Here is a 13,443-nt window from a genome sequence, read left to right on the forward strand (position 1 = left end):
CGTGCTGCGTACTTGTACATAATGACATTTTCAACAACTTTTGCTCTCATGATACCGTAACATCGTGATGAGGGTATTCGGATGCAGATCGATAGTTTCCGTCGGTTACGGCTTGCTCGGCTGGCTGCCGGTATCACAGGCTTACAAGAGGTGAAAAATACCTATTTTTCAGCCGGCCGACAACCGGTAGATCCCTTTAACGCACTTGTGCCATTGTTTCCGGTTGTCGGTATACGTACTGTATGTTTGTACGGAACTGTAATCTCCAAATGCCTCAGAAGAAAAAAAGACGAAGGGATTCTGCGCGAATCAACCTGCCCCAATTTCCACTCTGCTCCGCTGCTACTATCTCCCGCTTTCGTTTAATAAAAATCTAGTTTAACGCTATACACGTCGAGACCGTTCGCTACTGCATCGTAAAGCGTGTCCAGCACAACGGATCTCGTTTCCCGCGTTCGCTCAAAGAACGAAACGCTGTTTTAGCGCATCGTAGCTGGTCTAGTATGTAGGAGTATGCGTACACTACAGTGTAGTACGCCTAATATATAAACACCAAAAACACGTTTTAAGCGATGGGCTGTGGTGAGTCAGAATGAAACGTGGAAACCCTTTTTTGTACCCCGCCCAGGTCGCCCTGGCCGCCAAGCTCTCCCACACAAAAGTTGTGAAAAGTAGTGTATCTTGGCTTCCCCGCGGAGAACGTATGTTGAGGAGGAAAACTGCAATTGACTTTTGTGATTCGACGACGACAAAAGCTGTGTTGATCTTTGTTATTTCCCAGAAGAAGAAACCAATTCTAGATGCCGCCAGCCTTTGTCTGTACGAATTCAACTGTCCGATATCGGTATGACAAGGAACTCAACCAGGTCTGGCGTCGGTGAGCTTCTTTCATGGTTGGCACATGGAATGGACCGCACAGCTCAATAAGGCTAGCCGAGAAAAAACCCGCACAAGAAGCAAAACGCAAGGCACGTGAAGTATGTGGTGTATGTATACCCATTCGGTGGGTATGGTATTTTCCGCTCAATCATTCCCAGCGACAGTCTTCACAGCGCGCCGTGAAGGCAAGGAGGAGCCATGCAGGAGACTGTTGCGCAATTCTTGGGAGGTGGAGAAGAACGGAGCCGGCTCCAAAGTTCCAAACAGGAATCGGGATCTGATCGGTATCAAATCGGCTGCAATTTTTTTTTTTTAATTCTTCTCATGCGGACCGGCAAACCGATGATGGCATCGGTTCGGTTCGGTCATCGCAACCTAGAAAGTTCCCATTGAACTGTCCCTGCCTCTCTGGGCTGGTGGTGGACTGGCGGGATGAACTGAAATGATGGATGCCTGAGGTGCGGATACGCGTACAGCTCGACGGAAGCTTTGAAGTTGCTGCAAGCTGGCTTCAAGCCATCCCATCCGAATGTGATGGATGCGTTCTTTCTGGGCCGTTGCGACTTTGGGGATCGTCTTTCCCGCGCCCTTGGTTGGAGGCCCTGTCTCCGGTGTCCCTTGTCCCTTCCAGGCAAGCGAGCGAGGTCCATTCAGATGGTGCTCCATCAGCGTTGGCTTTCCGTCTCCATTGGCTCTTGGCAATTCGGTCAGCGGGGCTGACTGCCTCAGGTGGGGCAGTGCTAGTGTGTGTACCGACCCGCAGGATTGGTGCTTTGCCCAGAGCTCTACAGAATAGCGCGCGCATCCATATGTTAGTTCTGCAATTTTCTTGTATCGGTGCTGTGACTCATACTTCCCCCTTTGGCTGGCCTTGCGGCAACCAATAAGAACGCACAGTGAAATCTTGCGGGTGGGGAGTGGATCCATGGCGCCTGCATTGGCTTGGGGACGCGCACTGTCGCACACTTCCATCTGACCTTTCAGAAGGGTTTCGTGGTGGGCAAGGACCAACCGGTTGCGCGGCCGTGCGTGGGTGCCTCGCCCGGCACTGCCAGGGCCACTGCAGTGGCAGTTTGCTGCCTGATACAAAATCCTTCCCTCCGCCCAGTTTTCCCTCTTTGACCTTCCTTTCTCTTCTCTGCAACCAAATCCACCCTATCAAACCAAAACAGTATCACGAGAAGCATCCATCAAGATGCGTTAAATCGCTCCCATTTCCCCGTTCTCTCGAACCCAAGTTCGGTAATCGTCAACATTAAACAATTTTACGTTCCCCCCTCTTCGTCAACCCCTTCAGCTCTTCCTTCACAGGTAGATCTGAACTTCAGCACCCAGCTTCGTAGCTCGCGCTCAAGTTCTCTTACCCCCACCGCCACCATTCACGGCCAAGACTTTCCAGTCTTCACCACGGATTCCCAACAGTCAACATGGCTTCCCTCCAGTTCACCGAGCCTGCCGGCACTCTCCGCGCAATCACCAGCACAACAACAACAGCCACCACTTCAGGACTTTGTCTTGTTCGATCAGCCGATCAGACCACACCGTCAACATAACCGCAACGCTCTCCAGCCTCCAACCCGAGGTATCAACCTGAATCAGCAACATCGTAGCCAGCATTTGTCTCCGTCTCTGCAGAACCAGCGAGTTGCAAACATTATCCAGGCAACAGGGCACCAACTCACTTCTTCGGCTTTCACCAATCGGTACAGCTCTTCTCAGAACTCGCGTCCGCAACAGTTCTACGCTTCCTCAGCACCTTCTTCAGCTTCAATCCTGAACACTCAGAACCGCGCACAGCAGCGCCCTCCTGTTCCCTTGTTTCCCAAAAGTACCGGTAGTATTTCGCACGGAAAGCAGGGCAACAAGATGTTCTCAGGTAATTACACCTCTTATCGCATGCCGCCTCTCAACATGCGCTTACAATCTCGCACAGAACTGGACCTGCTGGATTTCGCCACCTTTGACGGTGGAGCTACCACCGAGGCGGCGTTCGCTTCGCCTGCCAACCAGACATACGATCTTTCGAGCAGCGTTCCTAGCTCCGTCTCCAACATGGGCACTGTCTCGCCTCAGGAGCTTCTGCTCCATGAGCCGTATCTGTCTGCTCCTAGCTCCACTGCTCTTACGGCTTTGACTTCGCCTTCGCTCTTCGACGGCTCACCGGATTTCGATACCTTCGACATCTCTCCTAATTTTGGGCACAGTGACCTGGAAAACCCAGACACGTGGTTCTCACTTTTCCCTGATGCCACCCCGCTACCTCAAGCTCAGGCTCAGGTCCAGACTCAGCCTCAGACCCAGACTCAGACTGAGCAGCAAACACAACCGCTGCCTGAGTTGGTTCAATCTGTGCAGCCGACCGTTCAGCCGACCGTTGAGCAAACAGTTCACTCTGTTGAAGCTTCGCCTGCTACCCCATCTGAGGATTTGGAGGTTTTGTCTCCGGGCTCTGGTCATCAGAGGAGGAAGTCGTCTGTCAGCCCTCCCAGCGGTCGTCACTCGTCGGTCGCTGGTGTTGGCTCTCGCCGTCGTGACAAGCCTCTACCCCCTATCATTGTTGAGGATCCTTCCGATGTCGTTGCCATGAAGCGTGCTCGCAACACTTTGGCTGCTCGCAAGTCTCGTGAGCGCAAGGCTCAGCGCTTGGAGGAGTTGGAAGCTAAGATCGAGGAACTGATCGCAGAGCGTGACCGTTGGAAGAACTTGGCTTTGGCGCACGGTGCGTCTACGGAGTAAACCGAACCTTTCGGCTCCTTGAACGAAAAAAAAATATCCCTCGATGACGGGCATCGAGGAGGGGTTTCATTGTTTTTTTGTGAAATTCTTATCTCTCTTCTCTTTCTGGTTATCATTGATTATTGAGTGTCGCTTGATCCATAGATCGCGCCTTGGGATATTTCTGGTTTCGGAGTTAGATACCTTTCCTAGCTGTTACATCCAGCGGAAACCAAATTAAAAGTTTTCAGTGTTTTTTCAACCGTGTTTTCACAAAGTGCCATCTGTGACCGCTTCGAGTTTGTGATTTCCAATGTCTTCGTCGTGATGTCCCTTGGTCCCTATGTTGACACGAACCCTGGCGATGGAATGTCTCAAGACTTTGTTCACTCGTGTTCAAGACTTGAAGCCCGTACAAGCCTTCACCATGCCGTCTATTTTGCTGTGATGCAGGAATATACAACTGGCTATGTCCTTGACCTCGACTACAAACACTTGTTGATTGCATTGTTAAACACGCTCTCCTATTTGCCCTCGTCATGTGAGAGATGAAGGACATGTTTGGTATGCGTTCCCGTTGTTTGACACTTGCGATCTATCCCTTGATGACTGCTTTCCACACCCCGTCGTAGCAAGGCTGTCTTCCATCAGTCATAGTCGGTACCTCCCGACCACATCGCCGCCCATTTTGTTTTGTTCTTCAAACTCCTTGAAATACGGGTTTCAAGGATTGTCGCGAAGTGTAACACCACTGCAGTCAGTCCAATGCAAAGATATCTCTTGCAGGCGGGTTGTTGCTACAGTGAACAACGACACCACCACTAAACTCTATGTTGAGATAAATGCGGACGTAAGATCAGATATGTAATGCCCGTCACAAGGATTCATAAAATACATGATTAGGTCATCTTCTACCTACATGTATTTCGCTCAAGCACATTGTTGACTGAAGGAAATGTTGCGAAGCTGGACACCCAAAAAAAAAAGGTTTGGCATAGTCATGATCTTTTGCAGTTAGGGAGGGCCAACCTCATCCAGGGAAACAAACTTCTCTATAAATGACCCAACCATTACATATATGGTTGTTCAGTCAGAGTTCCCGAGGATGGCCGTATGATTCCTTACCTTGGGCTACTTCACAACAGCAAAAGCACGAAGCAGAAGAATAAGTGAAGCACAAAATCTACCCTAGTCACACAAAACACAGAAACAGAGCATCACAATCTACAACACTTTATGACCGCTTTATCAACCTTGAGATTTTCGCTTTGTACAATCTAACAGCATTTTTTTCCACACCTCCCACCCAACCACTACCACTACCACCACCACCACTTTTCCATCATCCTATCTTATCTTAATGCTTCTTAACAACTCCCGCCGCATCCGCCTGCGCCGCAATCCTCTTCTTGTACGCCTGCACATCACCAGGGAACTTCTCCACTGTTCCGTTCTCGCACACCCACAAGCTCTTGCACACCGTCTGTAACATGGTGACATCGTGGGAAACCATCAACACACCACCCTCAAACTTCTGCAGCGCTTCCGAGAGCGCATCCATGGCCTCGATATCCAAATGGTTGGACGGTTCGTCGAGAACCAAAATGTGCGGCTGCGTGAGCGCCAAGCAGGCAAAGGCCACACGGGACTTTTGACCACCTGACAACAAGGCCATCTTCTGCAGACCTGTGGTGCCGGTGATGCCAAAGGCGCCCAGCTGGCGACGGTATTCCTCGTCCGTCTTTCCTGGGTACGTCTTGGCCATGAAGGAGACGGCCGAGGCGTTGAGGTCGAGGGCGTCGACGTGGTGCTGGGCGAAGAAGCCGATGCGGAGACGGGGGTGCATGGTGATGAGGCCCGAAGTGGGGGAAAGTTTGCCGACGAGCAACTTGAGGATGGTGGTTTTACCGGCGCCGTTGGGGCCCACGATACCGATGCGGGAATCGAGTTGGACGTCCAGGTCGACGTTGCGCAGCAGGATCTTGTCGGGGCTGTAGCCGAAGGTAACCTCGGACATTTGCACAATGGGCGGCGAGAGCTTCTCCACCTCGGGGAACTTGAAGTGCACGCTGTACTCGGTCTCGGGCGGTTCCAGGACAGGCATCTTCTCGAGCTTCTTGATACGCGATTGGGCTTCTGAGGACTTGGCCGCGTTGTACCGGAACTTGTCGATGAAGGCTTGCAAGTGGGCACGCTGCGCCATCTGGTTCTCGTACTCGCGCTTGGCCACCTTCTTGCGCTCCTCGCGCGTGGCGTAGAAGGAGTCGAAGTTGGCGCCGCGGTAGTAGTCGAGCCGCATGGAATGCTGGTGGATGATGTCGGTGGCAACCTCGTTGAGGAAAGCTCTGTCGTGAGAGACGACGAGCACGGTGCTGGGGTAGGTTTGGAGATAGTTGGATAAGAACGTGATGGAGGGGACGTCCAACATGTTGGACGGCTCGTCGAGCAGCAGGAGATCGGGCTCGCAGAAGAGGGCTCGGGCGAGGGCAAGACGCATACGCCAACCACCGGAGAACGTCTTGGTCGCAAACTGTTGGCGTTCTGGCGAGAAACCCAAACCGGCAAGAATGCTGGCCGCTCTCGACTCGGCTTTGTCCGACTCCATTTCGGCAAGCTTGCCCTGGATCTCCCCGAGCTTGTTGTCCTGAACCTCACGCTCCCTATCAAGCTTGGCGGCATCGGCTGAGGTGTCGGCCAACCCGACGCGCTGAGCCTCAATGTCGGCCAACTTCTTGATGATCTCGGCCTGCTCCTTGAGAAGAACCTTACGCCAAACGTCGGCGTCCAAGACGGCCTGGATGGCAGGCGTGTCGTCACCCGTGAGTTCCTGTTCGACGTGAAGAATGGAAATGTGCGTAGGAATGGGAACCTCTCTGCGAGAGAGGGCTCTAAGAAGCGTAGATTTACCGACACCGTTGTGACCGACGAGACCATAGCGATGGCCGTAGGCGAGAGTGAGAGTGGTGTCGGTCAGGATTCTGAGACCACCGATGGTAACGTCGATGTTGTCGATCTTGATGTCCTTGGTCTTGCCGGAAGAGCCGTTCATCTGCAGAGGGTTGACGGCCATGTAGAACTCCTCGTACGACTGAGCTGGATCGACCTGGTTGAGCAGACGTGAGGCCTCATACTCGACCGTCTTGAAGGTCTTCTTGTTCTGCTTGGCCGCAATCTTCCTCTCGGCCTTCTCCAGCTTCTTCTTGTCGACCTTGGACTCGACCTTCCTGGCGTTGGCCGACTCAAGATCAACACCGCCCGTGGCCACGGCCAGAGTCGACGAGATGTTCCTCTGAGCGCTCACTTGGATAGTCTGGTCAAGACGCTTCACAGCCGGACCCCTCTTCTCCTGGCTGTCGTTGGCAGCAGAATACCTGTCCACCCACTTGTCGACCAGCTGACGGATCTTGTCCTGCAGGGCGGCATTAGTACCACCAGAGGCCGAGATCAGCAGGTCGGTGATGGCGGAAGCGGCCTCGACGAGTGGAGACGGGCCGGTAGCATCCTCATCGCCGGACCAGGCCGTTGAGGCATGGGTGAGATAGCCGGCCGAATACTCGGAGATGATCGGGTCGATGTTGGGGAGAACGGTCCTGATTTCGGCCTCCATCTTGGCTATGATGGTCTGACAGTTCGCTGATCAAACTACGGTGAAAACAAACACTGTCGTTTTGTCACGTTTCCTTTGATCTTGAAACGCAGCTGTAGGTAGCCTGTCGGAGTGCGATATCAAAGTGGAGTTCAACTTTTGATACTTTCACGGCGCCGGTCCGCCTCCCGGGTGCCCTCGTCCCTCTTCTGGGCGCGGGGCGGAATTTGCCGCCAACTGACCGCTCGACGGTGGGGTTCATGGGAGAAGCTCTGATTGGTTTGTTTGCACTCGAGGAAGCTAGCTGTTACTGTTAGTGCAGCAGCGCTAACGCCCGCAAAAGGAGCAACATCATCACGAGAAACTTTACCACCAGTGGCATCGAATCCTTTCCCTTTTTAACATCATCAGCACGGGCAGGCACCAGCTTTCTTGCATGGGATATTCTTCCCGCCTTCTAGAACACGCATCGTGCACGGGCAGTACGCAATAAAGCAGTGTAGACCTTCCAAAAGGGAAGGGTACGATCCTGAATGGCCCCGATGAGTTTCGTCCACTTGTCTGGAAACCACCAGGCCTCGGCCCAGGGCCGCATCGCAAGTTTCGCCAATGATGGCACGCCATTAGACACTTTACGAGTTTGTTTCAGACGGCTGACAGTGGTGCATTCAACCAATGCCCACTACCATAGCTACCAATGTCCACTGAATCGAAAAGACATCTGCCTTTGACCATTACACCATCTTGAACACAGGGGCGATCCAAGAAGCCACTTCAGCAATTAACCGCTGCTTGCTCACTGAGTGGAGCGTCACTATCACAGAAAGAAGAACTAAGCGCGAAGGAGCAATTGGAGCAAAAAGAGCCCTGCCTACGTCTAGGTACTGACGAGTACGAATCGTACTGCCCAGTGCCCGGAGGACAAACATGCAAAAGCACACACATGCCCGAAGCCGCTTTGGTGTCGCCTACTATTGATGTCCTTCGCCGCCCATCAAAAGCAGGGGATTTTACTGGGCGTGTAAATTGGAATTGATTCGACCCAACAAATCAGATGTCGCAACCGACGGAGGTTCGATGGTGTGTGCGTGTGTGTGTTTGCCCGCGCGCGGGTGGACATCTCTTCTTCTTATTCTCTATTCGTTTTCTTTGTCTGTCCGGCTGTCCGTCTGTCTCCTTCACCTAGAACTCCAGACAACTCGGGCGAATTTTCTAAGACAAATTACCGACGGCGACCAGCATCACTCATCATCGTCTGATTCAGCCTGCCAGCTGTGTCTACCAGCTATCGCCGAGCTAATCCCTACCTCTTAAGCTCTTACCTACCCTACCCTAACCTGCCCTGTCCCGTTACGGTGATAATTTGTTAGCGAAGCGAGTAGGTAAGTAAGCGATTACCCCCCCTTGCCGACAACCAAAATATAAAACAAACCGCGCGTAAAATGCGGTTACAATGTGTGATAGTCACCAGCGGACATTCCCAATCCCCACTACTACACTGCCTACCTACCCTGGCGATAGCACCATCGAGCGGTGCTGTTTTTTCAGGTCTTACCAAGGCTAAATTGTTGTTGGATGTCTGCTGTGGTTCAACATCACAAACCCTTGCGCAGTTTCAATGAACAAGATTTCATTTTCGCCCTTGGACCTGCCTATCTCCTACCTATCTATCTCTCTACTCGTCACGGGGCGCCGCCATATGTATGTTTCGGAGCAGAATCAGAATCAGAATCAGAATCAGGTAGATGCATGTTTCCAACAGCTGTCGGTCTGTTCCAACTTTCGTGTGTCTCGGACAAAACGGAACGGCCCACGATTAGGGCAGAGACGGCGCAACTGAGTCTTGTGGAGAGAAATCGATACTCAAGGGATCGTTCGCCGCCTGTTTCTCCCCAGTGTCTCGCTAGATGGTTACGAGACTGTGGCTGACACAAATGGCTGGCGGGATGTGAAGTCGAGCAGAGAAAAGAAAGATGATGCAGTGGCTAAAGTTCATACCAGTAGTGGATGGGGGGGTAATTGATCTTCGTTTCTTACCTCCTGTGGAAAGGCGACAAGGTGAACGATGGATGCTTCATAATATCAAACTTCTATATCCTCTAGTGGCGATCAACCCATCTACATACTAGCCTGCACAACAATGCTGTGTTGTGGAAACACAGCAGTTGCTTGTGTCCTTGATGATCTGCATACACTACCTACGCGCTGTCGCCCGCGGCGCAAGATACATCGAATGAGGATGTTCTTTTGTGTATCCCATCATATATATATATGGGTTTAGAGAAAAGAAGTGGTTGAAACGACACCGATAGTTTTTAAAGAGGGCGCTCGTGTTAGGGTATTGAAGCCTGCCGACATGCTGTGCGATGTGTGGATAGTGTAGGTCGCCGCTTCACCAGAATACTCTGGGTGTATGTATGCATGTTCTGGCTCACCCAGGTACGTAGGTCTATTTGCAAAGCCATATATCTGCTAGAGCCTCAAGAGACCGACGTGTGTTTGATGGGTTCTTTGTGTCAATGAGAGGGAAATGAGTAACTGGACGGACGTGAATTATCGCAGTGACCAAAACGTCTCCAGCAATTAAAAATATGTACGTGTTTGTACGGGTACTTGCGCCTTTAACGGGCGTCTAATAACCATTCATCCGTAACGCTGCCGCGGGAAAGGGAAACCGAGCGGCTTTTCGTTCATAAGAGAACGGTCGCTCATTGGTAGTGATCAATCACATTTCCCTCATCGGCTTCGCGCGCAAAGAGAAAGAGATGATCATCGAATATTTGTGGGGGAGTTTGAACTTCAACCTCCAAAGAGGTGAAGGATTCCGAACCATAAACAACCAAACATCACCAAGCAGACGTCCCGCGTTAATACCACCCACTCACTCACTAGTCACCATCCACCACCCTTGTCACCCACATTCTTTTTATAGCATGGCAGCCATGCTTTTTCAGCCTTGTTGCTGCCAAGTTCTGTCGATTTGATTGAAAATGAAAAGGATGTTCGACGTGGACAACTGTCTTCCAAGGGATTGATAACCGCCACGGTCTCATCCATCGCTCAGCTTGCGTGGGAAAGCCACGTTTCGCCAGATCTGTTCACGACATTGGGCCCTTGGTATTTGATGCGCTTTGGGACAATGACAATGACAATGGCAACAACGATGACGACGACGGCATAAAATATAATTGGGTAGCGAGAAATGAGCTAGTATCAGAGTTGGACGCAACCAAACCCGGCCACCCGCGACTGGAAATCTCCCGATCCGAGTCGAGTATTGACAGTTTTCTTGTTATGGGCAGGCATAGATGAACACAATAATGTGTAGTCCAGTACTGAGGTGTATTCTGAGGGGGTTGCTGGCTCGCTAGCTGGCCGGCTAGCAGTTCTGACACGGCTCCACGGCTCGTAACAAATAATCCGTTGCGGTATAGGGATCGCTTACATGCCTTGGCAGGCCAGTCATTAGTTGTGAGCTTCGGAGCCAGATATAACCCGTACCAGATCCTTTCCTCCCCCACGCATCTCTGGGGCAAGGGCTGTGGCATAGAGACTTCAGGACTCGACATGTCAATATTCCCGGTTTCTCTCTCTTTATCGAAGTAGCTAACCTCTTCCGGCGTATGTGGTGAACTATTTCATGAAATAGGTCATTCGTGAAGGAAAAGAGATAAAATCAAACAAGAAACGTTTCTACATCTGGTGATGGCCAGACAGCGGGTTGATGAACATAGGGAAGAAGTATGAAGTAGTTGATAAGATGGTCCTGGTACAGGGATTTAAATGACTTGTGAACTTGCTACTCTTTGGGGATACCATTGAAGACCGTGGATGAGTGCCTTGAGCGAAGCACTGAGAGATAGAGGGCGGGCTGTTATCGAGTGGATGTGTCGAGCGAGTACCTCTAGTCATGTTGGACGTGGTCGTGGCCTGATGGCCGGCGTGGCCTGCTGCAAGGTTCAACTCCGCAATGAAATTCGATGAGGCAGAGGAAGATCCTTGTTTTCACAGAACGGCAGGTTGGCTTCAGTTTGGGTGTGCATCAAGAGCTCCTCCCGGAAACCAGGGGTCGAGGATGTTGCATGGTGTGAGCTGTGGCTTCCGAAGCACATTTCGCATGCGGGTTTCAATGCATCATTTTTGGACGCCATCTGTGTTGTCATCGTTGTTGATGGTATCAAAGATTAAACCGAAAGAAGTTGGACGTTCAAAAGTCAAGAGGCAAGGGCTACAACATTGTTTCATCTGATCCACGGTCAGATAATTGAATTGCATGTAGGTAGATGGATCGCAAAAGCAAAACCCCAAACGACGCAGTCAATTTACTGTACCGTTGGATACGGAAGAAGACCGGAATCAGCGGGCACCAATTGTAAAGATGGTTTCTCAAACATTGTCTCGCTCTAGGTCGGTACATACGTACCAGGGGAAGAAAAAAAGAAGCATCGAGAGATGGCTCAGAGCGGACACCCATCACAATACATATGGCAGGAGCAGATGATGGCACGAGAATACCACGATACACGGCACAAAGCTCGTACTCGGTGGAATCCATGACGTGCATCATCTTCTCACAAGAAGCTAGGGATGAATTGGCATCTGCAATTCTGCATGCTCTTTGTTTCGCGTTTGTGGAGGGCTTGTGTCGATTGGTAAAATTGGCGAGTGGATATGGGATCAGGTTGGGGATGCAGCCGGCGTGCACTGCATCGCAAAGTCTGGTTTCAAAAACAAGCAAAAACAACGTCAACGGCCGGTGAGATTGGAGAAAAGAAGAACAAGAAGAAGGCATGTCCGGCCAAGTCAAAAAATGCTCCACTTTGGAAAGCGTGGCCATTTCAGGTCTTCCGTTCGGGGCTTTCTCCATTTCCATTCTTCCATCCTTCAGTTCCTTCTCTCCAGTGTTCGCGCGCACCCGCCGTGTGCTACCGGGATACGTAGAGGTACCTACCGCTGGCACGAGCGCAGGCACACGCACCGCGCGCTCCCCGTAGCCCGCCGTGTCCACAGATGGAAGCAAGCGAGTAGCTGACAGCCGGGGTACAGACAGGCATGAGAGCAAATCGCGCCAATCCGAACGGCTTCCCTGACCCGGCACCAAACTTCCACTTGAGTCTTCTTCTGTCGAGCTTCGTCCAGCAAGGACCTGACCCAGTCGATTCCCTTGCCAGTGGACCCACCTATCGCAGAGGTGCCATGGATTTCAGCACCGAGGCAGGTCCCAGTGGGCGGCCGGCCGTCACGGTCCAGGGCCCCTTGAAAGGTGGTAGTAAGTTGGAAGGACGTCCAGTGGCAGCCATCGCACGGCTGCAAGCCGAGACGGGCCACACACGGGCGACAACCTCAGGACGGACGGGAAGTGCGCGACCTTTTCTCGCCTTTTTTTGGGGGGGGAACGGAAGAGGAGAGAGGACCTGCGTGAGGTGACCTGCATTGACCTTGTTGATTTTGCATGTCTCGAGCTTGATTCCATCCATTGATTCAGTTCAACCACACACCCACCACACAACAACCTCCCCCTTACCTTCCTTTCCACCACACAAGGCGCCTGCCGTACTCCCGTTCCAGAGGTCTAACCCTTCCATTCACTCATTGGTGACGCCGTGGTCAGTCTGTCTCTGTGTTGAATGTGGTGGTGTGGTGGTGGCTTTTGAGAGGCTCCTCCACCATTGTCTTGTCTAACACACACATTGTTTGTCTCTTTCCCCTCGTTTTTCAGTGTGGTGGTAGATACCAGAGGTAACTACCTACCTGGACCCTCGAGCCTACCTACTTGCGACAGCGTGCTTGCTGTACACGGCAACTATACAGACTTTCTCTCACTTCGTTGGACCCTTCAACCTAGGTTACCGCGGCCATCTGTTCAGGCCTTGACGTCCATTCATTATTCAGATAGATCATCCTTGAATCGAACGAGGTCGCCATTGAGGGTTGAGCAAGCTACCCACGCCGGCGACACTTGCTCGAATCTGTTTGGCAGCGATCCCCTCGCCTATCGAACCGAGCAACAACAGCGGTGTCTCTGTTTCCACCCCAGTGTCCGCCACAGCCGTGTCGGCAGTCTGGAGTCTGTACACTACGTACAGCAAAGGGAGAGTCGGATCCCTTCGTCCCTCGCAGGTACGGATTCGGTTGTGCATAGAGTGGCCCCAGGTTCTGGTCACTCACTCGTCAGCGGTCCCCAGCTCCGGCTTGCAGGTTCAGGTTCAAGCTGTCTCGTTCACCTCCACCACCCAAAAGCGGCCAAGTCCCCCAAAGAGGCC

The 13,443-nt window shown here is 52.0% G+C and overlaps 3 protein-coding genes across 3 annotated transcripts; 2 read left to right on the forward strand and 1 right to left on the reverse strand.

Moving 5' to 3' along the window:
* The first annotated feature begins 1,991 nt into the window (after positions 1 to 1,991).
* cpc-1 (cross pathway control-1) lies at positions 1,992 to 3,861 on the forward strand. The gene is made up of 2 exons (XM_952572.3): positions 1,992 to 2,755; positions 2,813 to 3,861. The coding sequence occupies exons 1-2, from the start codon at positions 2,746 to 2,748 to the stop codon at positions 3,613 to 3,615; spliced, it is 813 nt and encodes a 270-aa protein (XP_957665.1). The 5' UTR covers positions 1,992 to 2,745; the 3' UTR covers positions 3,616 to 3,861.
* A 927-nt stretch (positions 3,862 to 4,788) lies between these two features.
* On the reverse strand, positions 4,789 to 7,366 carry NCU04051 (GCN20). Its single transcript, XM_952573.2, has one exon. The coding sequence runs from the start codon at positions 7,199 to 7,201 to the stop codon at positions 4,952 to 4,954; it is 2,250 nt and encodes a 749-aa protein (XP_957666.1). The 5' UTR covers positions 7,202 to 7,366; the 3' UTR covers positions 4,789 to 4,951.
* Positions 7,367 to 11,970: 4,604 nt separating this feature from the next.
* Positions 11,971 to 13,441, forward strand: NCU04052 (hypothetical protein; the record flags this gene model as incomplete). The annotated part of the gene is made up of 3 exons (XM_952574.2): positions 11,971 to 12,123; positions 12,227 to 12,449; positions 12,725 to 13,441. 3 exons carry the CDS (start codon positions 11,971 to 11,973, stop codon positions 12,754 to 12,756), a joined length of 408 nt encoding a protein of 135 aa, XP_957667.2. The 3' UTR covers positions 12,757 to 13,441.
* Between the last annotated feature and the right edge of the window lie 2 nt (positions 13,442 to 13,443).

Source organism: Neurospora crassa, linkage group VI (assembly GCF_000182925.2).
Source record: "Neurospora crassa OR74A linkage group VI, whole genome shotgun sequence".
Classification (NCBI taxonomy): Eukaryota; Fungi; Ascomycota; class Sordariomycetes; order Sordariales; family Sordariaceae; genus Neurospora; species Neurospora crassa.

Bases quoted from the DNA above. Each gene is read 5' to 3' on its own strand.
- NCU04051 (XM_952573.2), bottom strand. From the start codon at position 7,201: ATGGAGGCCGAAATCAGGACCGTTCTCCCCAACATCGACCCGATCATC.